Genomic DNA, 21,796 nt, shown 5'->3' with positions numbered 1-21,796 from the left:
GGCCATAATTTGTGGCAGTCCTCCAAATTCTTGTTGAGGCACAAATGTGGAAAGATACAGCGCTGGTGCTGGTGACCTCAAAAGTCAAATATTAAACAAAACACTTTCCTGTTTTAACTAATGTTTTTAAGGGACTTTTGGATACCCCATTTTAGTGATAATTATTAACTTTTGCAGTTACTAGACCTTCTGAAATGGTCTATTCATGGGGTTCACTGGATTTTTGTGCTGTGACATGATATGAATGTTTTTCCAGTAACCATTAATCAAGAGCATAAACACAGATGACGGCTGACATCTTATTTGGCAGTATTTCAGGAGAGAAAATGGAGACAAAGCTGTAATCAACATATTTTTAACTAGAATAACTATTGGACTGAACCTATGCATATCCAGCACAGGCATGTGGTCTTGAACCTGCAAGGAGGACTGAATGCGGAACAGTGCTAGCTCTGCTAATGTAGCCAAACATCACAAAGCAGCTAAATATAATTTACTTGCAGACTTTTTAACTTGACGTATTTAGCTGGGATAAATCAATTGTTTTCAAGTTGGACTGTTCTGTAAATGCTTTCTCATATTTTGACCAGATGGAACTTGAGGTTTCATTCAAATGACTACAAAACTGGTCATGTTAGAATGAATCCTCTGACCAGGATGCAAATCAGTTGACGTGGATGAAATGCCAGGCTGAATAAAGAAATGATGTGGAGTTAAATGAGTTGATCAGACAGTCTGATGCTATTATTTTTACAGTTGCAGAAGTATACAATACCATTTTAACCTACAAAGAGACTTGAATTATAAATATAGAAACTAATCTGAACCAGATTATTGCTTCTTTTCATTGGAGTCTTTCCAAGACAGAAATAACACATCTAAGTGTTGAATAATAAACTGAGAGTAATGTGAGCAGCTTTTTCTCGTTTTCTATCATGTAGAGCTCTTTATTATTGGCTTCACAGCCTTTCAAACAAAACAGAGTTTGTCTTCCCTTGGCAAACATACCCTGTCGAGTAAAGAATACAAACTTTCCACTTTCAGCCTAATCCGTCCCATATCCTCTAACCACTGTATTGATATTTATTTGAGTACATTAGCTGACTTATTCTTCTGTGTCTGTTTCCTGGTAGCAAACGCTTTGAATTAATCAAATGAGCTCCTCAGAGAGACTTCCAGGATGTTTCAGTTGACATGTGCACACAAACTGTGGCCATTTATTTACAATGCAAACATACACCACTGCTGTTTGCTGTGTTACAGGGTGTCTGGTACAAGCAGGAGATTCATGCAGATAACTCCTCGATATCTGTAGTGAACTCAAAAGTTAAAATACAGCATTTAAAAGTCACATTTATATTTAGTATTTCAAGTTACTTTATATTAAAATAAAGAAAATGGTTTTAAAAAATGCATGGAAGGTGTTAATGCTCCAAAGTGAACCTTATCATTGGTCAGTTTTGATTCCAGACATCAGAAATAGATTTAATAGAGCATATAATTCTATATTTCCATTTCCTGCCTGTAGTCTGTAGGATATTTAATAATAGATCTTGGCTAATGTCTTGTTAGAAAAGAACAGATGAAGTCACCCACCATCACCATGCAGACCATCAGTAATACAGATGACTGCGAAGCCACATAAGTCTCAAATTAAGCTTCTGTAAATCCAGAACAAAACTCTTTCTTATTGCTGCTTTTACAAAAATTATCACCCTGTAAATGCTGTCTGGTCTGTACAAGATTTATAGTAATTATCACAAGATCAAAGGTCTAAATCCAACAGGATGTTCTTACATGAAGTCAACAAATCCCAAAGTATTTTGTTTTTGCAGACTAGGATTAAGTGTTGTCTGGACAGAAAATATATGCTAGTGTCATTTTGAGCATTATAATACCCATGTCAGGTTTGATGGATGTCTGCAAACATGTCATGACGTTTTATTCCTGTTGTCAGGCTTATTAGCAGCAATTCAGCTCCCAGTGGGGCTGTGAGGCGTATTATCCCAGCAGTAGTCGCTTGCGTTGGCGACTGTACAAAGCAGACATGATAAGAGTAATAGATCTTTTTTGGAGGACATTCCAGGGAAAGGAAAACAAAGCTCACACAGCAGCCATATGAACTCACAACTGTTCAGAATCAAAGACATATTGATACCAAAAGTAATCCAAGGGAACCAGATGATATGGGATCCGTGAATACTGCACAAAGTCAACATTCCTTATTTCAAAAAAGAAAAACAACCACTCAGAGGTTTTTAAAGGTTAATTATAATTAATTTGACACTAGATTTTTAAATGTGGATGTTAGCTGGTTTTGCTACCAAAGAAATGAACCCCAGCCAGTTTCCACAACAAGGTTGTATGTTTGATTACAATCATGAATATAGTTCTCACTTATTTCTTATCGCAAATAACAGCTTAAGGCCAACTTAGGCCTAACTTAGAACATTTTTATATGTGGATTTTAAATTCCATTTCTTTAGCATTCAATAGCTTCAAGGTTTCTATGTTCACAAGAAAAAGCGAGGGCAAATCCTAACAGTGTCTTGATTTGGATATCCAATGAATGCAATAAAAGGTGCTGTTTGGTCTTCACCAACAGTTAGATTAACCATTAACCAGTGAATGATACACTGCTATATGAGTGTGGTTTTAAACCATTCATAAGTCCATATCAGCATTGTAAAGCAATTCTTAGCTGTGTCTTGATTTGGTTTTGCCCTCGTGGCTATTTGCACACTCAGCTCTGCAAGCTTTGCTCACTGTCTGACAGTCTGTGCCTATATGCTCAGCTCATGTAGTAGTAACTCAGATTTAAAGCACTTTCGCATTATATTTGAATTCCATTTGACACAAAGTGACAATGCTTTTAACATGTCAACAAGGCTACCTTTGATTTTTTCAAAATGAGTGGGAGCAATTCTAAGGTTTTTTGGATTTTTTTCTGTCACAGTGGCAGGAGGACTGTGGCTTTACTATGGTGTGCCAAAAAGTACAAAATAGAAATAGTAGGTTTTAAAAAATGTTTATACATGACCCTTATTGTCGAACATCTTTTTAAACAGTAGGTGGTAAGCAGATGATGGATGGTTCTACAAACATTCTTTATTGCGTCAGCCTCTTGTGTTCATTTCAATCATTAAGCTACTTACATTTCTCCAAAAGTCATTGGGACTTACTAATATTTGAGAACTCGTGCCTCACCCATAACCCTATAAATTTGTCGTTAAGATAGCAACTACATAATTGAAATGGTTCATAACACCAGTCTTAAATGTTCCTTGGGAAACAAAATAAAGTTTAACATTTTGTAAGAGCCTGTGACATCTGTCCTGAAGCAAACATAAAATCCTTTGTGGGATGATTGCACGGAGAAGCGTCATCTCTGCTGAGTCATACAACCTCCAACAGGCAATAAAGTAAGGCAATTAGCCTGAACTTCTAGCTCACTTTGAGTTCAGGAAAAAAATTAAGAAATACATGCGGCTACAACTTTAAAAGAGTGCAATAAAGAGGACTAAAACTATTCAATACATTATGAATTAATATGGCCCAGATGCTCAAACTTGTAAGTACTCAGAGAGCTGAGGGGATCTCGTGCTTCCGCTGCTTAGTCATAGAAACAACTGCAATCTATTATAGGTTGTGTTTTTACTTTGCCAGTTAGCTTCACTTTTTTTTTTTTTTCCTGTTTTGATGAAACTGTAGTAAGTGTAGTAAACAATGTCCAGAGCTCAAGTGATTTAAAAAAGATCACATTCAAATGTTTGGTAACACTGCTAAGCCTCAGAGCAATTTACTGAATGTAACCTTTTTGGTTTACTTCTCATCCTTTACAACGTGATGCCTGAATTTAGAGCTGCTTTTTGTTTTCAACTTGGCAGTTGTAAACAAATGCATTAACCATTAATGTTTTAGCTCTTGTGGTGCCTTTTTATATTTGTGGCATGTGTTATATTGATTGTATTATTGTCAAGGTCTCCATGACACCCTAGAAGTAATACAACATGATTTGAGGCTATCCAGACTGTATCTAAATGAAATGAAAAGGGGTCCAAAACAGATGAGGGTGAACTTTGGTTAAGTAAATGTGCTTTCTGGTAAATTACACTGCAGAAACAAATGTTATATCATAAACTCAAAATACTGCTTCAAATAGGCTATTATCCATCACCGCAGTAAGGAAAAACATGGTGACTTCAGTAGTTTGCAAAAGTCATTTTAACGGGGATTATTAGTCTCTCATGTCACTTGAACTGGCCCTGTTATAGCCCTCTGTTTTTCTCCTCCGCTCCTGTTCACTGCCATGTCCCGGAGGGAGGCAGACGGACAGCGGTGAGCAGCAGCGGTAGAGGCGGAAGGGGAGAGGAACTTCTGAGCCGCGCGGAGCGGTAACGCCCCCTCTTTCTGAACACAGCAGACTCCAGTAGACACACAAACTCGCTCTCACACTTTACACACACATACACAGTTGACATAAGCGGCGTACAACAGAGCAGACTTACAGAAGTCCTGGGAGAAATTGTCTTTTACTCCTTCAATACTACACCGCGCTGGCTGAATGTGAGCGGACGTCATTGAAGGACTACACCGACCGGTACGTCATCAATTATTTTTTTCTGTTTATGAGTTTCTTTCCAGAAAGTCTTTGTTTCAAAGAGTGATGGCACGTTTTGAATTTATACGGGTTTAAAGGCAGCATAAAGAAAAGAAAAAAATGACACAGTCGTTAGAAGGGAAGTTTGGCAGGCGTCACCAAAAAGCCTTTAAAAACTCATTTTAAAGGGCGAATTCTTCTTCTTCTTATCTTTTAATGCCAGTTTAGTTTTAAAATATAACCTAAAGGCACAAATACCTCCAGGAAATGTATCGAGAATATCACAGTTTCGTTTGCTTTCTTTTTGTAATACGTGTTCCTTACATTTTTGTAAATTTCTGTTTCTTTCAACGTCTATGACGTACATGGTGCAACTCCAGAGGATGCTGCCTCCGTCCCATCCCATCCCATCACATCACATCCAGAACAGGAGCTACTCTAGTTCCCAACAGACTCTTACTTCGCTTAAAGTTAAATATTATTCAAATAAAATTAGATATGGGCTAGATGCTCTCACTTAAGCTACTCTAACAAATGAAGTCATAGTTAAATGTGAATTTTACGGTTGAATAAAGTGCTCTTAGCTTAGCAGTGATATGCTTAATGTTTATCCAGATTTAGAGCGTGACTCACTAGTTTTAAAAGGGCATCTTTAGACCACCACTGGAGGGTTCAAGGAGCAGTTCATGCTCTTGTTTAGCTCTACCAGTGTTGTGACTGCTGCTTTTAGTGGTTAGCACAATGACAGCATGACTGTGGTGATTGCAGGTTTCGCTTCTCCACCTCCCATCAACAGCTACAGCTTTGAGACAAGCCCAAGAGTCATATTTAGCAAAAAGAGAGCAGTCACCTAGAAGTCATTTCACAGTTTTTTTGTTTTTTATTTCAATGCTTAGCTTGATGTTAATTTTATTTATGAGTCTGTTTTTTTTTCCTGGTCCAATGTGAATCTACTTCTGAGGAGGAAAAAATAATCTGTTTTTCAAGAGAAGTATCCAGATTGGTGAGGATCCACCTCAACAAATATCATAAGTTGGCTGTGTGTACATAAGTAGTGAGTAAAACTAGAGTTGTCTGTTGTGTACCACTTTCTAGATCAATGCTGAAATCAGCTTGACCTACAATGTGTTGCCAACAATGCCAAACGTAGCACTCACGTTTGTTTTTCACTAAGAAAAGACATACTGAGAAAGCAGATTAAACTACCTAGTAAATAAAATCAGCTGTTATTATTGCACGAGAAATGAAAAGAGCGTCTTAGTAAATGCCAATATAATCACTTCCATTAATATTGACTGTGTTTCCAGCTCTGTGCGGTCTTGAATATGCAGAAATACATAATTTTGGAAATACTCGTCATCATTCAACAGGTTGTTCCCAGCCAACCAAAATAGAGAGGACCTGCAGCTGATGAGTCCCCTCTTTCATGCAGCACAGCTCCACAGATGCAGTGTTGACAGACAGCAAAGAAGCATGTTGCTGCCATGATGCCACAGTGACACTCAGCTGTGAGCCATTTTCCAGGCAAAGTAGCCTCATGTACACAAGTACAAATAAGAATAGAGCGACACTAGATCCCATTAGCCAGTACAGACCAATGTGCAACTGGGATCCCCTAATCTTTCAACTTGTGGCCAAGCTAAATAGTGTTCTTGTCTGTGATAGTTGATGATTAGCAAAGCATAGTGTTGCATGAAATCTCAGCGTGAGGTCATCCATTTGTCTTTCTTGTAGATGTTACAGAAGCTCCCTGAAGAAAACAAGTGAGCCAAGCTTATTTGGATGTAACTGAATGAATGAAGAGATCCTGGAGGTTTTTTTTAAACTATGAGGGAGCTGAAAGTGTTATCTGTTCTTAAACAGAACTGCCAGTGGCTTTGCTATCCATTAACTGCCTCCACATGTGAAGCATCTTCAGGGAGCCCTCAGATGGTCTGCCACATTTCAATAAGCAAAGATTGTGCCAATGACAGTTGCTGTGGCTTTTCTGAAATAGCGAGCGGGGTGTCTCTGGGGGGGCACATAAAGATAGCAAATGTGATTCCAGCTGCCACTGTGGCATCCTGGTCTTAATGATAGGGCAGTTGATTGAGTGGACTGTTTCTTCTCCATCGCTTTGGACTGTGTATCAAGTTGCAGCTCCATTGTTGATCAGAGCTACTTTTGCTGTAACATGAAATAAACAGCTGATGAGGATTATACAGCTGTCATTCTCCCCCTCAAGGGGGGCTCTTAATCATGTGTGGATGTGCGCGTGGTCCTGAGCTTGTGAGCCATTACCAGTTTAATTCTGTTCTACTGTGGAAATCTGACACGGCCCACTGTAGTTTTAGTATCTTTTAGTTCTTCTTTGTAGTTTTTTTTTTCTTTTTTTTGTGTGTGTGTCATACAATGAAGACCACAGACCAGGGGTGGGCAAACTTTTTGATTCGTGGGCCACAATGGGTTCTAACATTTGACAAAGGGGCCGGACCAGGAGCAGATGGATGGAGTGCTTTGGTAACTATCAGGGTATAATTCGTTCATTCCATATCCGTTTTAGAATCCAAAATCGGAAAACGGATAACGACTTGTTATTCAATTTTTCATTTTCAAATAAAAAAATCAGAAAACAAATAACGCTCTATTTTTCGCTGTTTTGATTTTGCTTTGAAACTAAAATTAGAATATGAGAGAATGGAATTGTAATGGGATTTTTAATCCATGTATGGTTCGTTCTTTCGTTATTCTGTTTCAAAACAAAATCAAAAAAACGAAAAAACTAACTTTTTTTTTTTTTTTCTATTTTAAAACCAAAACGGTAACAAAAATATTTAGTTGTCCACGTCTTATTGAACACTCGACATTCTTTGTCCACTTTCCTTTTCTTAGGTCCGTTCATCTTTACAGAAGAGCTGATGGGTCAGAGGGTTAAGTGCAAACGTGGAGTAATAGGCCTACGCTTCACCTAAACAAAGCCAATCTATCTACAGTGTGCCATCTAGTGGGAAAACATCAGAATTGCAGGGAAAATAAAACATTAACAAGGTTTATTAATTTAATTTTTTCAAGTTTGGCAGGCCGGATTAAAATGTTTAATGGGCCACATGTGGCCCCCGGGCCGTAGTTAGCCCATGCCTGCCATAGACTGTATATAGAGTGGACAACGAGACTCTGCCATTTACCATTATATGGTTTTGAAGCCAAAATACCCCCGTCACAGGCGCAGCCATTGGTAGCTATTGTGCAGCCAGAGTCTGCGCAGTAAAGACTGTGAAGGATTCTGGGAGAATCTGAGAAGAGCCGGGTGACAAAAATAATAATTACTTTTTTTCTTTCATGAGTCTAATCACTTCCAGGCTTTCCCTCCCCAGGTATTTTACTATCCCTGAACAAAATACACAAGAACGGCAACTGTCAATCATCATTAAACGTAATTTGAAGCCTTGTTTTTAACCTCTTAGAGCTAATGAAAATGAAACTTTTCAGAAAAAAAGGAGAATTTGAATACAGGGCAGCCAAATAATATCTTCAAATCACCACAACAATTGGACATGAGAAACATTTCGACAAGGTGTATTAATTTTTTTAAGTTTGACCACAGCTTGTCTGGAATGACCGGAGAGACCGATTTTTTTTACCTATACTGCAGCCAGTCACCAGGGGGAGCAGTTTTCGTTGCGTCCTCACTTCCAGCCGAGCAAGATGACGTCTGTTTTTTTTTTACCGTTTATGGTGAAGACCTGCTTTTCTAGTTTGACACACTGTTCCTCCTGTTTGTTTAACAAAGGTGGCAAAATCATACTTATGTTTTTCTTAGTATGTCACACATACCAAGACTCTGGATCTCAAAATGCGATAGCTTTTTATTCAAGGGTGAGGAAACTGAGATCTAAGGGGAAAATGGACCACAAATCTTCAATTTAAAGCTAGATTCTGATTACTGATCTATGTCAGGTGTATATGTGTGATAAAATTGATTAGTTTCTCTGAAAACATTAGCTTAACTTCAACACTTTGCATCTTCTTATTGTTTTATAACAGCTTTTCTAGTTTTAAAACTCTCTGTGTTGGACCCCATATTTGCAAAATTAAGTCCCTTTAATAATTTGAAGTGGTTTCTTGTCAACCAACCCACTCGGTCTGACACCAGGGAAGTCGATAGGGTGAAAACTTGTCAAGTGTGATTGCACAAGTAATTTCAGCACATGGAAGATGCTTGCAGTTGTGAATTTAAGTGTGAGAAAAGGTGCAAAACAAAGGTAAAAAATAACTTCCCAACGATAAGACTCATGCTTTGTGAGTAGCTGTCTACGTGCAGATCTTGTGAGTAATTAAAGAGCAAGCTAACCGAGATGCTGGAATCTCAGTGATCAGGCTGCAGCCCACACAGTGTGGAGAAACAGCTGCAGCTAGTTATCAGTCCAGCTTCAGTGAGGTTATTGAAACAACTGCCACCATTTAAATCTTCCAACTTGATTTTTTTTGTTTGAATTAGTCAGACAAGGACAGGGCTTAACATCTGCTTTGTATATGCATGTACAGTGCATACATTGAGCCTCTCTTTGTCAGATTAAGATTTTTGTTTGTGAGTGAAGCAGTCACAAAGCTGTAGATACTCTGCCTGAGAATATAAACTCTTTGTTGACGTCAAAAGTTTCGAGGAAACTATTTTTAGACATATGAAAATGTGTGAAGCACAGCTGTGCAGGCTCGACACATTTCATTAAACAAAGAGTACATCCCACGAGAAAAAGTATTCCTCTAAAATAATAAACATTCAGACAAATTAAAAAGATTGTTCTGCTCATTTGTTTCATTATTTGATGCCACACGCTGCAAAGAGCCACATCTGAATGCTATTCTTTAAAAGTGCACAGTAAGCTAAATAAATGGTCCGTTTAGGCCGGCCCTACAGGAAATTACTCTCCGAAAAGCCAAAAACAACAAGCTGCCAGGAATGAGGAGAGTGGGAAGTTCATAGAGCACGAGGAGGAGGCTGGGGGAAGATGGATCCACTTCACTAAAATAGTAAAAAGGGTGTTCACTGCGACCACCATGTGATGGCGCGGCCTGCTTTTGAAATACCGGTCATGTGCAGGCTACTCTGCAATATCCTCCTCCCAAAGTCCCTGAAGATGACTCTCATAATGAAAGCTCAATTATTTGATCCCTGGCATTTACTGTACTCCCAGGATCATATGTCACAGATAAAAGCCATGGGGACCTTGGAAGGAGCTAGATGCTTCTGCTATAGAGGTGTATTAATAATACAATGGGAAATAAACAGGAGAAGAAATAAAACACCCTTTGAAGTTAGAATAGATGGCAAAACTGGACATCTCTCTGATACTAGATTCACAGCAGATCATTAACCAAAAGCAAGAGTGGTACGCTTCAGTAGCAGCAGAGGAAATACGCTACTTTCACATGAATCTGTGGGTTTCTTAGTGGAGTTTATCTTTATGGTTTGATCATTGAAAGAAATTCAGAGATCTATCACTGAGACAGGAACAGGACACCGCTGAGTGTCATCACTCTCTGTTTGCTTACCTCCTGTTGCCTAGTATAAACAGTTCATGTTGTACAAATAGCTGTGTTTTTTTAACTAGTGTTTCAACGGTGAACTACTCAAATGACTGACATACGACTGCCCTCTATGCAAATGATCAGGGACTAAATAAAACTGCTTCTGTTTGGATGCCCAACACTACTACAGATTGCTTTCTCCCTTTTTCTCAGCTGTTCTGTCTTTTCACTCAAGACTGCTTTTGAAGTGAAACTGATGGCTTATCTCTGTTGGATATTAGATTTCATGGACTTTTGACTCCCTCATGATGCATTTTTCTCCAGTCATGGTCAGTTGTTTAATCCTTCACCAGAAAATTATGAGGACCTTTACACAGCCAGTTCCTTTAAAAGATGGATGATCAGTTACGCTGTACGTAGCGGTACATCTCCACAGCTCTTATTTGGTTTTCTTCTGGCAGTGTGAGGTGGGCAGGCTGCAGTGATGTCCAGATCCACAAAATCAGCCTCAAGGTCTCGGAGCCGCTCCAGGTCCCGGTCAAGATCCCGGTCAAGGTCTCGGTCCACCTCTCACTCTAGGACTCGCTCGAGGTCCCGATCCAGGAAACGATATTACAGGTGAGGTCCAGCTTCTGGATGATCCTCTCTCTGAGCAGTCTGCTTGCTCTTTGTTTAAGGCGCCTGATGTGACAAAGTAATTGTAATTTCATGTGCTTGTCGAGAGATTTTATACTGTATGACTAAAACTGCCCAAAGCCTGAATGACTGTAATTCAACAAAGTCTGCTGTGATGAAGAAAAGGGAAACAAGCAGCAGGTGCAGCCTGCAAACGGCTGCTTCACAGCTCTGACATCAGTATTGATCAGCCTCTGTTTCTTGCTGAGCTCTTTTTCACTCAAATCCTTTAACATCTTAGGGACATTAAAGGATCAAACATGCAATATCCCCATAGGATTTGACTTGTAGATGTTTGCAAGTAGTTTATTTGTGACAGTGGGAGTGTCATTAGGGGATTCTGTGTTGTTATCACAACTGTTTCCTTACTGCCACACATCTGTTGATGTCTATCTGCAAACCCTGTGTTGTCCTGAACTTTACGACTTTATTCTCATGGGATCTGAAAAAGATAGTGCAGCGTATTAATGGATTTGGGCCTAGCCCAAACTCCAGAGTCGGCTTCTGTATTCAGAGGAAATTGATGCTTAAACCGGAGTTCAGCTGCCGGTTAGAGAATTTACTGAAGCAAGATTGACTGTTATTGCAGATCTTGCTGCACAGGAAGGCATTTCCATGAGTTGAACCTCGTAGTACATAAAATATTTGACCAAGCCTTTCACTAAGAAAGAACCACATTGTTGGTTCTTTTATTTTCAAAACAGCCCAGGTTGTAGGGTTACGTACTGGCTACAGTGTGTGTTAGGAAAAAGAAAAACTCCTCTCTGATGCCTGTGCTGTTTCTGGCAGAACGTCTGTGGCATTGCAATAAAAATGGCAGGGCGGCTCATTTCCTGGCAGTGCCACAGCACCTTTAAAATGTAAAAATTTGAATAAAAGAGAACTGGGGAAGGACTCTAATGGTTAAGGCTTTCTAAACCCACCTTGCACATTTGCAAATGAGTTTGGTGTGTTTGCAAAAGTGTTTACAAGCCTGGGTGCTCACATTAGTATAATTTTTCAGTGAATACACCAATGCAAACTTAAAATTTGTATGCACACAAAAAATAGAAATTTTCTGGATTACACCAACCAATCAAAGTAGTAAATCTCAAAGAAAAACAGAGACATATGTTATTCAACGAAGTCGAACGACTGAAATAATTACGGCTTTATAAAAATGTTGATATCTGCAGCATGAGGTTAAGACCTTCAAAATAGAAGCACAATCTCTTTTATTAGTTCTCTATTTAAGTTTTTACCAAAGAGTTTGAGCAGTGCATGTAGCTGGCATGCACTGAGGCGAAGGATTCCAGTAGTTTTTTTCCCTCTCATATAGTCCATGTGACTCAGTGCTTCAGCAGAGCTCTCCAGAGGAGATGTAGTATCTGTAGCTTACACTGTGAGTGTGCAGTGCTGTGCGGTGTGCTGCTTTCTTTAACCGCTCTGTATTCCAATGAAAAAACACACAAGGTGAGTCCTGTGCTGTTTTAATCTTTGTGTGTGGCTGCGTTTGCATGTACATTTTAGATAAGGCTCAGCTTTATGTGTGGACTAAGTTCGTCAGTGTTAATTTATTTACATCATGTTTTTTAATCTAACAGATTTTCATGCTCTATAATGCAGACTTGTCGTTTTAAATTTGTTATAAGTTGTGTAAAGTTGCTATAGACAGTGTTTTAGAAATGATTACTGATCATTCAATGGTAGTTGTCTAGACTGGAAGTGCTGCCAGTCTTTGGCTGTCAGCAGAAAGATATGGATGCTGTGTTGGCATGCCGTCAGACTTGAAAAGGTTTGTCTCTTTAAATCATTAATTTGTTGGAGAGAACATTTTGTTTCATGACTTTAATCTAAAGACCTTGTTTAAAGTTCAGACGAAAGAACGAATGAAGGGGTATTTTTAATAAAAAGTGCAGCAGAGCCACCTTGTGGACTGATGTGACCTTGCAGCCTGGCTGAGGATCACAGTGTGAAATCCTATGTGTTCTGCTTGCAATAACTCTTTGCTGGCTCCTACATATTTGTGCATATATACCAGTTCCAAATGGAAAGGATGGTATGGCAAGAACATCAGTTCAATATGTTCCATATGTTAGGCTTGCAGCAAACCCCACGCTGTGAGAGTGTCTGAGAAAATGAAATATAAAGGCACAAAGTGGTGAGTCTGCTTTGCCTATCAACTTCCCACAGCATTCATCTGAAGGTGCCCCAAAGATTTATAAACAACAGAGTTTTTGTTCCTATCAAACTTTTTCTATCTTAGTCCAAAGGGACACCCAGTGCTCAATAGAGCTTTTTTTCTTTGATACAAAGAACACTCTACAAGACACTGACTTTGTTGTTCTACATTTGTGTCATGTCACTGAGCTACACAAGCTATAAAGTTACACAATCAACAGGTTTATTTGTCTGCATGCACCAATCTCTGTTACATGTCAGACAGTCTAATGCCCAATTTGTTGAAACTGTGACGAAAGATTTTACACTTTCTCACTTGATACAGCAGTTAAGGTTTGGACTTTTGTGAATTTTTGTTTAACTATATCTGTTAAAATCTTTCAACAAATGTCTTTCTCCTCTTCTTCCTTTGCCCCAGATCTAGGTCTCGTTCAAAGTCAAGATCCTATTCACCAACCAATAACAGGGAGAAAAAATATCCAAGGGGATACCAGGACAGTCGAGAGTTCCGGGGCTACCACCGCGGCTTCCGGAGGCCGTACAATTTCAGAGGCCGAGGGCGGGGCTACTTCCCACGTGGACGCTTCCAGCGTGGTGGTCGGGGTGGTGGCTATAACAATAACAACTTCCGCCCAAACTGGAAGAATTACAAGCAGTACCCTCAGAAACAGCAACAACAACAACAGCAGCAGCAGCAGCAGCAGCAGAACAACTTTTCACGAGGACGATCTCACAATGTCCAGAAATGCTCAGGAAGCCCCTCTCGTGGTCACTCTCACCGCTCTGACCGCTCTTCCTCACCATTATCCAGGCACTCACAGCATTCGTCCTCTTCCTCACACTCCTCCTCTCCTAAATGCAGGCCAGCCTTGTTGCTGAGTAAGCAAGAGGAGCTTTCAGCCTTCAAGGAGGTCCAAAAGGAAGGAGGGGGAGATGGGGAGCCAGAGGAGCTTGTCGGAGTATTGGCAGGAGATGCTAATGGAGGAGGAGGTGGTGGGAAAACTGAGGGGAACTGGCAGAGCCTAACAGACTGTAACAGCAGTCCAAAGAGAACAAGTCCCCTGGCAAGCTCTGCTGTTGCAGTTTCTCAGAACGTCCAAACTACTAACCAGTCTTGTCGCTCCCCAAAAATCACAAATAGTGTCAGCAATGGCGCCCCCTCTCCAAAGATGACGTGTAGTTCATCCCCAACAAAAAAAACCTTACATGAAGGTCTAAACCCAATGCTTTCCAGTTTTGACTTCTTCTCCAGCGAGGAATACCTGGATGGAGATAAAATGGCAATCTCCATCGCCTTTGGAAAGTAAGACAGATTTTACTCTTTTTCTGAACTTGTTTTTTAAGATTTTTCTAAAGAGGTTTACAAAATGTTGTGAATCATTGTGCACAGTTGCATAGCCCTTGCCTTTCTATTGCCTTGTAAGCTCTGGTAGTACAGCATGTTTGCATTAACAGACTGAATATTTTCTTGTTATTTTTGAGCCACCTACGATGTTAGGATTGTTTTCATTGAAATTCCTACCACTTTGAGGTTTCTGTTATATCACCGAGTCTCACTTGTATGGGCTCTAATGTGAACTATTCTGCCAAAGTTTAAGTCAATGGTCAAGTTGCTTTTCCAGTTAAATTCAGTTTTTTCAACCTTTTTGTTGATATTTAGGTTTTTGGAGGAGCAAAACAAAAAAGCCAAAGCTCTGGAAAATGGCAAAAAAACTGAGGCAAATGAAGTGGATGTGGAACAAGGGAAAGTAAATGGCAAAGCACCCATGACTATCACTGACCAAGTGTCAAGAAAGTCCATGGAGGACAATGATGGTGATGTGTCTCTGAGGAGCTTTTTAAAAGCCTCCCCTTTTCTGTCAGCCGAGGAAGATGAGGAGAGGATAATCAAACCTCATTCAAAGTCCCTTGACAAGGACCAGCATAATGGTGATAAGTCTTCAAAGCCTACAAGCAGGGTCACTCACTCTACCCGGGAACTGTATGACGAATGCTTTGACAAATGGCAAAATATGCCCTACGCACAATCAGCCAACAGTGATCCTGACGCCATGGCAGAGGACATTTATCTCAGTAAAAAGCATGGTAATGCAGCTGCTTTTGCTGCAGCACTTGCTAAGAGGGAGTTTGCTGGAAAATTTGAGGCCCCAGACATGGGTGCTACATCTAGTAAGATGGTTAAATCTTCCTCAATACCAGCTCCTTCACCACCACCCAGGAGGAACTCTGAGAGAGAGATGTTTATGATCAGGGGAGATGACTTGGATTTCATGTCCCCAAGAAAACAGGAAGCAAAATTTAATGTCAGAATGAATTTTCATGGAGATACCCTGATAAGGTGGGTAATGTATAACATTTACTTGTACCTAAATTCTCTAGCTCTGTAAGAGGAGCTGCACTTTTTTTCTGTACGCCGATGATGCACTAATTTATCTTTATGTTTAATCTTCTTGATTTGACTGATTTGAGTGTATTTTTTCTGTTTTTAGCCACTTTTCATAAAGACAGAGAGCAACAGACTAAGAACATGTTGTTGTGATTTTCAGCTCCTCTGATTTTTTAGCTGAGGAGCGACAGTTGTCTCAGGATCTTGTGCAGGCCTCAAAAAAGGATCAGGAGTTTCGCTCCATCTTTCAACATGTCCATACGGCTCAGTTACCGAGGAGTCCCTCTGAGCTTTTTGCTCAACACATTGTTGCCATCGTTCACCATGTGAAAAGTAAGTCTTTTCTTCTCTTGCTGTCCTAAAGGTGTTTTAAAGAGTATAGATTGGTTACAAATGATCCTTTACAGAGTTTCTCTCTATTTGAAATACTGTTTAACAGTACTCATCCACAGCTGGTTGGTAAAACGACTAACCTTTACTGCACTAACGGCACTAACAGCTGTTTGTCTTGTGTCTCGGTGTAGCTCAGCACTTTCAATCTTCTGGAATGACTCTAAACGAGCGATTCACAGTGTACCAAAGACGAGCTGCAGAGAAGGAAATAATGAAGCCAAGAAAAAGCCCAGAGATACACAGGTAGAGTCGCCTATTGAGTGACCCTCTCACCTTCAGTGTGCTGTGGCTTCACCTCCTCTTTTAACAGCTTTCAGGTATTTTTCTCACCTTTCTTACCTGAAAATCACCAGACTATCTTGGCTTTTTTTGTTCTCATGCTCGGTGGAGGTCAGTCTAATTTTCCCACCAATTTGTCTTTTCTGTGTTCTGTTTTTGTGTTGTCTTTGCTGTTCATCGTACACAGCTATGTTTGTCTTTTTGCCGCCTGTATCTTGAATCATGTAATCCCATATTAGGTTTTAACTTTACTGTTTTAAATGTGTTTCATCTTACAGACGAATTGATGTTTCGCCAAGAGCTTTTAAGAAACACTCTCAAGTTTTTGAGGCGATGAAAAGCTCAGAGGATGGCACTTACAAGGTGACTGATCATTTTGAAGTATGAAGTATGTTGGAAAAACAAACAACAGGAGCAAGTGAAAAAGATGCCTTTAGACTGCACTCTCTTAAAGCTTTTGGCTTTTCATGAGAGGAGATGCACAAAGTCTGAGAAATGCCAATGCAAAATAAGGCACTTTGACTTTGTTGTTTGTTATATATCGCCTTCACACATGGTGATTGGGTAGAGTGTGGGCACGCGCCTGGCCAAGGCTTATGAATCATATAAAATCAGAAATGGAAGCCACTGTGCCAAAGCTGTTCAAGGGACTCTAAGCATTTGTCTTCGTAAGTATTCTTTAAAAATAAGGAATGGAAGTAACAAAAGAGAAGCATCTTATGCACCCATTCTTACATTTTGAGGCCCTATTCTCATTTACCCATAGACTCAAGACTTTCAAACTTGTTATTTTACTACTCTGTGTATTTCATGCTGCTGTGCATTCCTATGCAGTTGCTATTGGATATCTGTTTTTACTAAATAGTATAATACTACCACCCCCCATAGTGGGTGGGTTGGTGTTGTTAAGTTGGTGATATCACTTAGCATTGTGGCCAAACCATTTACCACCTTAACTCACTGGCCACAAGAAAACTTTTCTAAAGGCTTAGCTCTTGTCTTGTAAGGTGAATTTTATTCTCAGTTTTTTATGCCTGTCATGGATTTGGGTATTCTTCATTGCTCAACAACCTTTCAGGCCTTGGAAATGTACATTTTTAAATCAAGGATTTGTATCTTGTGCTGTCAACTCCTCAGCCAGATCTTATGATTACCCCCTAGGATTTGGTTCAACCTTTTGGGCCAAAGTTTTTTCAGCCTTAAGCCTTTTTTTCTCCAATTGATTTGATCAACCATTCTCTGGGGTTTAAAATTAAAACAGAAGCATATATGACAAATTTCAATCAACCATCTATCTGTATAGCTCAAATGTCACTCTGCCTAGAATTATTCTGTTGCTTTTCTTCGGGGATGTCAATGCAGCACTTTTCATACACAATCCCCTCCACTGAGTTCTCTATCAGCCCTTGGGTCCTGCCTGTTGGACATGCCCAATCAGTCCTCCAAAGGCAAAATCGCCTGTATCTGTGATCTCATTCTTTGAGTCAGTTTCTCAACTTTATGAACATAGGTGAAAGTTGACCCTTGTCACTACAGCTGTTGTGTACACTGCAATGCTGCTCACAAGTACAAAACTGCCAGTCAAACATCCAACCCCACTTTTGAACAAGACCCAAGATACTTGAAATAATTTACTTGAGGCTCTAATCCACTTGTAACCAAGATGTAGCAATCAGCTGTTTTAGAGTGCAGAACTATGGCCTAAGATTTAGAGGTACAAACATTCACCCGCACTGCTTGGCAATTGGGGGTTAATCTTTTCTGGAGAGGTAGAACCTCAAACAAGTTTTTTGGCTATTATTTTTAAAAAATTCTTCTGGAAAAAGATACATTCCCGACTTGACACATAAATGTTTGGTAACATGATATATTTGGAGTAGTGAAAGGTTGAGTTTGAATTGTAAAGCCTTGCTGTATTTGAAAATATGGCCTCAACAGTGCTGCTTACCTGGGTTGACTTTAAAGAAAAATGGACTGGCATGACCAACAGAGTTAGTCAAACATTTAAAAAAAAAAAACTGACAATGAACTGAGTAAACTTTTTTGAGCATGAACACTTTCCTCTTAAATTATCCATGGTTATAAAACATGGCTGTGGTTTTGCTTGTTAAACAGTAGCTTGAATACTCAGTGTCCTTACTTTGTAATTAGATAACAGCTACTATTTCCCAAAGCAGCAAATTTTTTTGATTGAATGACATCATTATGCCTGTTCTGGCTTCATTCTGAAAACGCAGTAAACGTAACCTTTAGTACAATGACATAGAGGTCACGTGAAAAGATATTTTACATACTTACTACTACTACTATTACTTTATTAGGGTAAATAACTTTTCAAATACACCCTTTGTTCAGATGAACAACTATTAAATTTGTATCAATATAAGACAAGCCTGCCAAACTGGAGCAAATTTTAAGTCTTTTCCTGCTGATTCACCCTTTATATTTAAGTAACTGACTTGAGGGCAGGAAAGTGATCTAAAAACAAATGCTTTGGAAAATGGTTGAGATTCTTGGACAGTACTTATACGTGCACAACAACTGGTTTAGCACATTCAGAGTACTGGAAGGTTGACTTGATTTTATTAAGCTGGCTGTTATCAGGGTTTTCCCCCTTTCCCACAGACCTTACTGTTTAGTCTACAAACCAGCTTGGCTGAGAGCAGACTGATAGCATCTACAAGCTAATCCAAAGTCTGTCCACGACGTTGTCTTCTGTTTTGGTTTGTTCAGGATGGTGGGGAAAAAAAGAAGGGTGACCCAATGGACCTTCGTTTGGATATTGAGCGCCGCAAAAAATATTCCACCCATGAAAGAGATCATAATCTGGATAGGGGAAGAAATATGGAGGAGTCCCCAGATTCTAGTAAAGACAGATCTTTGGAAAAATTCTCCACATGCCATGACCGATCAAAGTATGTGCAACCTTCCACTGATGTCCATTGTTTCAAACCATCTACTGATCAATACTTTAAGTCATCCATCTTCCATGGTAAAGAGTTTGGTGTGAAAGATTTTGCATGTATCGTTTCTAGGAAAAATAGGAAGAAGCGCTCTCGCTCAAGTTCATCCTCATCATCCTCATCCTCAAAATCTCACAAGGAGGATTTGCCTCATAGCAAGTCTGATCCCAACAATAAAGGCTTTGACAGAACCCGACTGGGTCAACGGGAATCACCAGGACCAGTTGAGAGGGGAAGGCCCCGTGGAGGATTTGTAAGTTTGCTGATTATGTCAGATCGTTTTGGTCCATTGGATGTGACTTTTACTTTTTCAGTGAATTGTTGTTGGTCCATGAACCTTGGACTATGGTTTGGACAGCGTGTGAGCTTAAGATTATTAAAAATTTGCTATCATAGTGTACAAAAGTATCATGCCTAGATTAAGTATTTTTCAAAGTGGTTGTCTCTGCTCCAAAAATAATAATTATGTATTGTTCAAGTCCTGAAACATGAGCAGCACAAAAATACAAGGGGATTCGACTGACTGAGATCCAGCCGTATGAGTACTGGAACATTCTACTTTATCTGTAATTTAACACAAAAGTAATTTTGAAATAGTCCTTGTTTAATGACTCTTTTTTTAGTTAGGCTTTCTAAGGCTTTTAGTGAATAATGGCTTTGGGAAGTCCTGTTATTGAGAAAAACAGCATTGCATTGTTATTCATTGTGCCTTGAAATGCACAATTTGAACCATGGCATGCCAAGTGAAGAAAAGTAATATGGATATCTATTCTTTCTTTTATTAATTTGTGAACCACACAGTGATATTTGAGATCATTCAACATCATAAGCTTGCTCCTTTTTAATTATAGTCTTTATCCCTCGTTACAGCAAGTCCGAATTCGTGGAAGGGGCTGGAACAGAGGCAGTTACCAGGGAAACTGTTCGCATAGCAGCAGCAACATATCAAACATGGAAGTACATCAGAAAAATGAAGATTGGGACCCGGAGTTCACTCCCAAGAGCAGGAAATACTATTTGGTAAGGTAGACCGCTTTTCATTTCACCATTACAATTCCATCTTTTCATCAAGTTGTAGATTGAAACCAACTGAGAATAGCTCCTATCTGTTTGAAGGCAAAGTTTTGAGCCAGTGTTTGATTTTCCCTTTTGGGCTTCTTGTTGTTATATAACATATATTGGCTAAACAACAAGACGTCGTCTTTTTTCCAAGATATTAAGGGTATTTAAAAGGTGACAAAAATTATACGAGGAAGTTAACTGAGTTTGGTATTGTATCAGTGGCCTACTGGCTGATACCCCAGTTAATATCCTTTCTCTATCTTTTCTTCAGCATGATGACAGAGATGGTGAGTCAGAGTTGAAGTGGACTGACAGCAGAGGAAAAGGACGGGGAGGTTTCACACGTGGGAGGGCTCGATTCATCATCCGAAAGGCGACAGGCAGCCCTAGCATTATCGGTCCCAAATGGGCTCATGAAAAGTTCCAGGCCAACGGGGAGCAGGGCGGCGAGCAGGAAGATGAGACAGAACAGGACCATAAGGGAGGAAGAATAGATGAATAGCATACTTGAGCAGTGAAGCAAAGTGCTGAAAATCTTAATTTTCCCCTGTGTTGTCATGGGATCTGACTCCAGTTTGGGATTCACTCACAGGTTAAAATATTTTACAACTCAGTCATCTATAGAAAAACTTTAACTTCAGTGTGCAAACTCAATCTTACTTGATGCAGCAAGATACACACATACAATAATAGTCTAAGATTACTTTTTAACGCACTATTTGAGATGGATTTTTTTTTTTTTTTTTGTCTCAAACAAGTTTGGATTTATGTGTAGTTTTGCTTGTTGTTGACTGTTTTTAAATGATTTCTTTCCATTTAAAGTAGAAAGAGAAAAAAATGTATTAGATCAAATCAGCCTGTGCCTTAAATGTATAAAATAATGTTTGTTGTGAGCTGGCTAAATGACAAATAGTGCAGTGAAATGTTTAAGAATATAAATCAACTATAACTCAAAGAATAGTTTTGTTCTTTAAATGACTAATCCTGCTTTTTCAATAGCAGCAGTATGTGCACTATGGTAAATATTAACATAAAAACATTGCAGTTCAGTACTCTGAAAATGACCCTGATCTGAAAATGGGACCAAACTGAATAGGGTCACAAGATCTGCTCTGCACATACAGTTCATCACATCACAATGTTAGCCGGAAGGCAAATGTGACAATAATGTGTTTGGGATTACTTTGTGTACATTTGTGTTTTGTGTATAAAACATTTTCCTGTTGAATACTATTATTCTAGAAAACTACTTTTTGGTTGATCTTGGATACCACTTTACAGTGTAGACCTAATATCAAAAGTGTTTATTTTACACAAATGTCATCAAGGATTTGTCACGGTTCTGACTTATTGTCTGATTTGTTCTATGGAGTAGACTTGTCGAGTTGCTGTGTGTACATTTTCTTTCAGCCAAAGATGACACATCCATATATATAAACTGTGCCCCAAAAAAATAAACAGTTCTACATACTTTTGTGTATAGGAAACTACAGCCCACAGTACCTTACAGTTTGAGGATTGCAATAAGTCTTGTCCTGGAACTAAAATGATATAGTTCATATATCTCCATTGTGTTTAATGCCAAACTGCACAAACCACTGAACATAAAAATTTGTGCCTTGCTGAGGGTGCACTGGTCTTATTTTTACAATGCAGGCATACTATCAAGACTCTCAATCAACAGTGCAAAGACTATCAGCTTCTCATTGGATATTGCTTTTTTAAAGAGTGTTGTTACTGCTAAGATTAGGATCCTAAAGACTGTAAATT

At 39.3% G+C, this 21,796-nt stretch overlaps 1 protein-coding gene across 3 annotated transcripts; it reads left to right on the top strand.

Annotated features, from left to right (window-relative positions):
- Positions 1-4,466: 4,466 nt before the first annotated feature.
- thrap3a (thyroid hormone receptor associated protein 3a) lies at positions 4,467-21,796 on the top strand. 3 transcript variants are annotated; one of them, XM_074683650.1, is made up of 11 exons: positions 4,467-4,600; positions 10,570-10,726; positions 13,362-14,246; positions 14,604-15,281; positions 15,490-15,662; positions 15,854-15,965; positions 16,280-16,364; positions 18,735-18,916; positions 19,037-19,217; positions 19,835-19,984; positions 20,298-21,796. In XM_074683650.1, exons 2-11 carry the CDS (start codon positions 10,593-10,595, stop codon positions 20,526-20,528), a joined length of 2,811 nt encoding a protein of 936 aa, XP_074539751.1. In that variant the 5' UTR covers positions 4,467-4,600; positions 10,570-10,592; the 3' UTR covers positions 20,529-21,796. The 3 variants fall into 3 exon arrangements, with proteins under 3 accessions (XP_074539751.1, XP_074539752.1, XP_074539753.1); XM_074683651.1 differs by lacking the exon at positions 4,467-4,600 and having other exon boundaries at positions 10,313-10,726; XM_074683652.1 differs by lacking the exons at positions 4,467-4,600; positions 10,570-10,726 and adding an exon at positions 12,129-12,235.

Source organism: Halichoeres trimaculatus, unplaced genomic scaffold, assembly GCF_033239565.1.
Source record: "Halichoeres trimaculatus isolate MK-OKI-2021-1 unplaced genomic scaffold, fHalTri1.1 fHalTri1_scaffold_12, whole genome shotgun sequence".
In the NCBI taxonomy this organism is placed as follows: domain Eukaryota; kingdom Metazoa; phylum Chordata; class Actinopteri; order Labriformes; family Labridae; genus Halichoeres; species Halichoeres trimaculatus.
Note: the sequence above shows the minus strand (reverse complement) of the source record. Positions and strands in the feature narration are given on the sequence as shown.

What these genes read in the sequence shown, in the direction of transcription:
- thrap3a (XM_074683650.1), top strand. Translation starts at nt 10,593, where the DNA reads ATGTCCAGATCCACAAAATCAGCCTCAAGGTCTCGGAGCCGCTCCAGG. An exon ending in CATGGAGATACCCTGATAAG is followed by an intron (nt 15,282 to 15,489) that starts GTGGGTAATGTA and finishes TGTGATTTTCAG; the next exon opens with CTCCTCTGATTTTTTAGCTG. An exon ending in ACATGCCATGACCGATCAAA is followed by an intron (nt 18,917 to 19,036) that starts GTATGTGCAACC and finishes TATCGTTTCTAG; the next exon opens with GAAAAATAGGAAGAAGCGCT.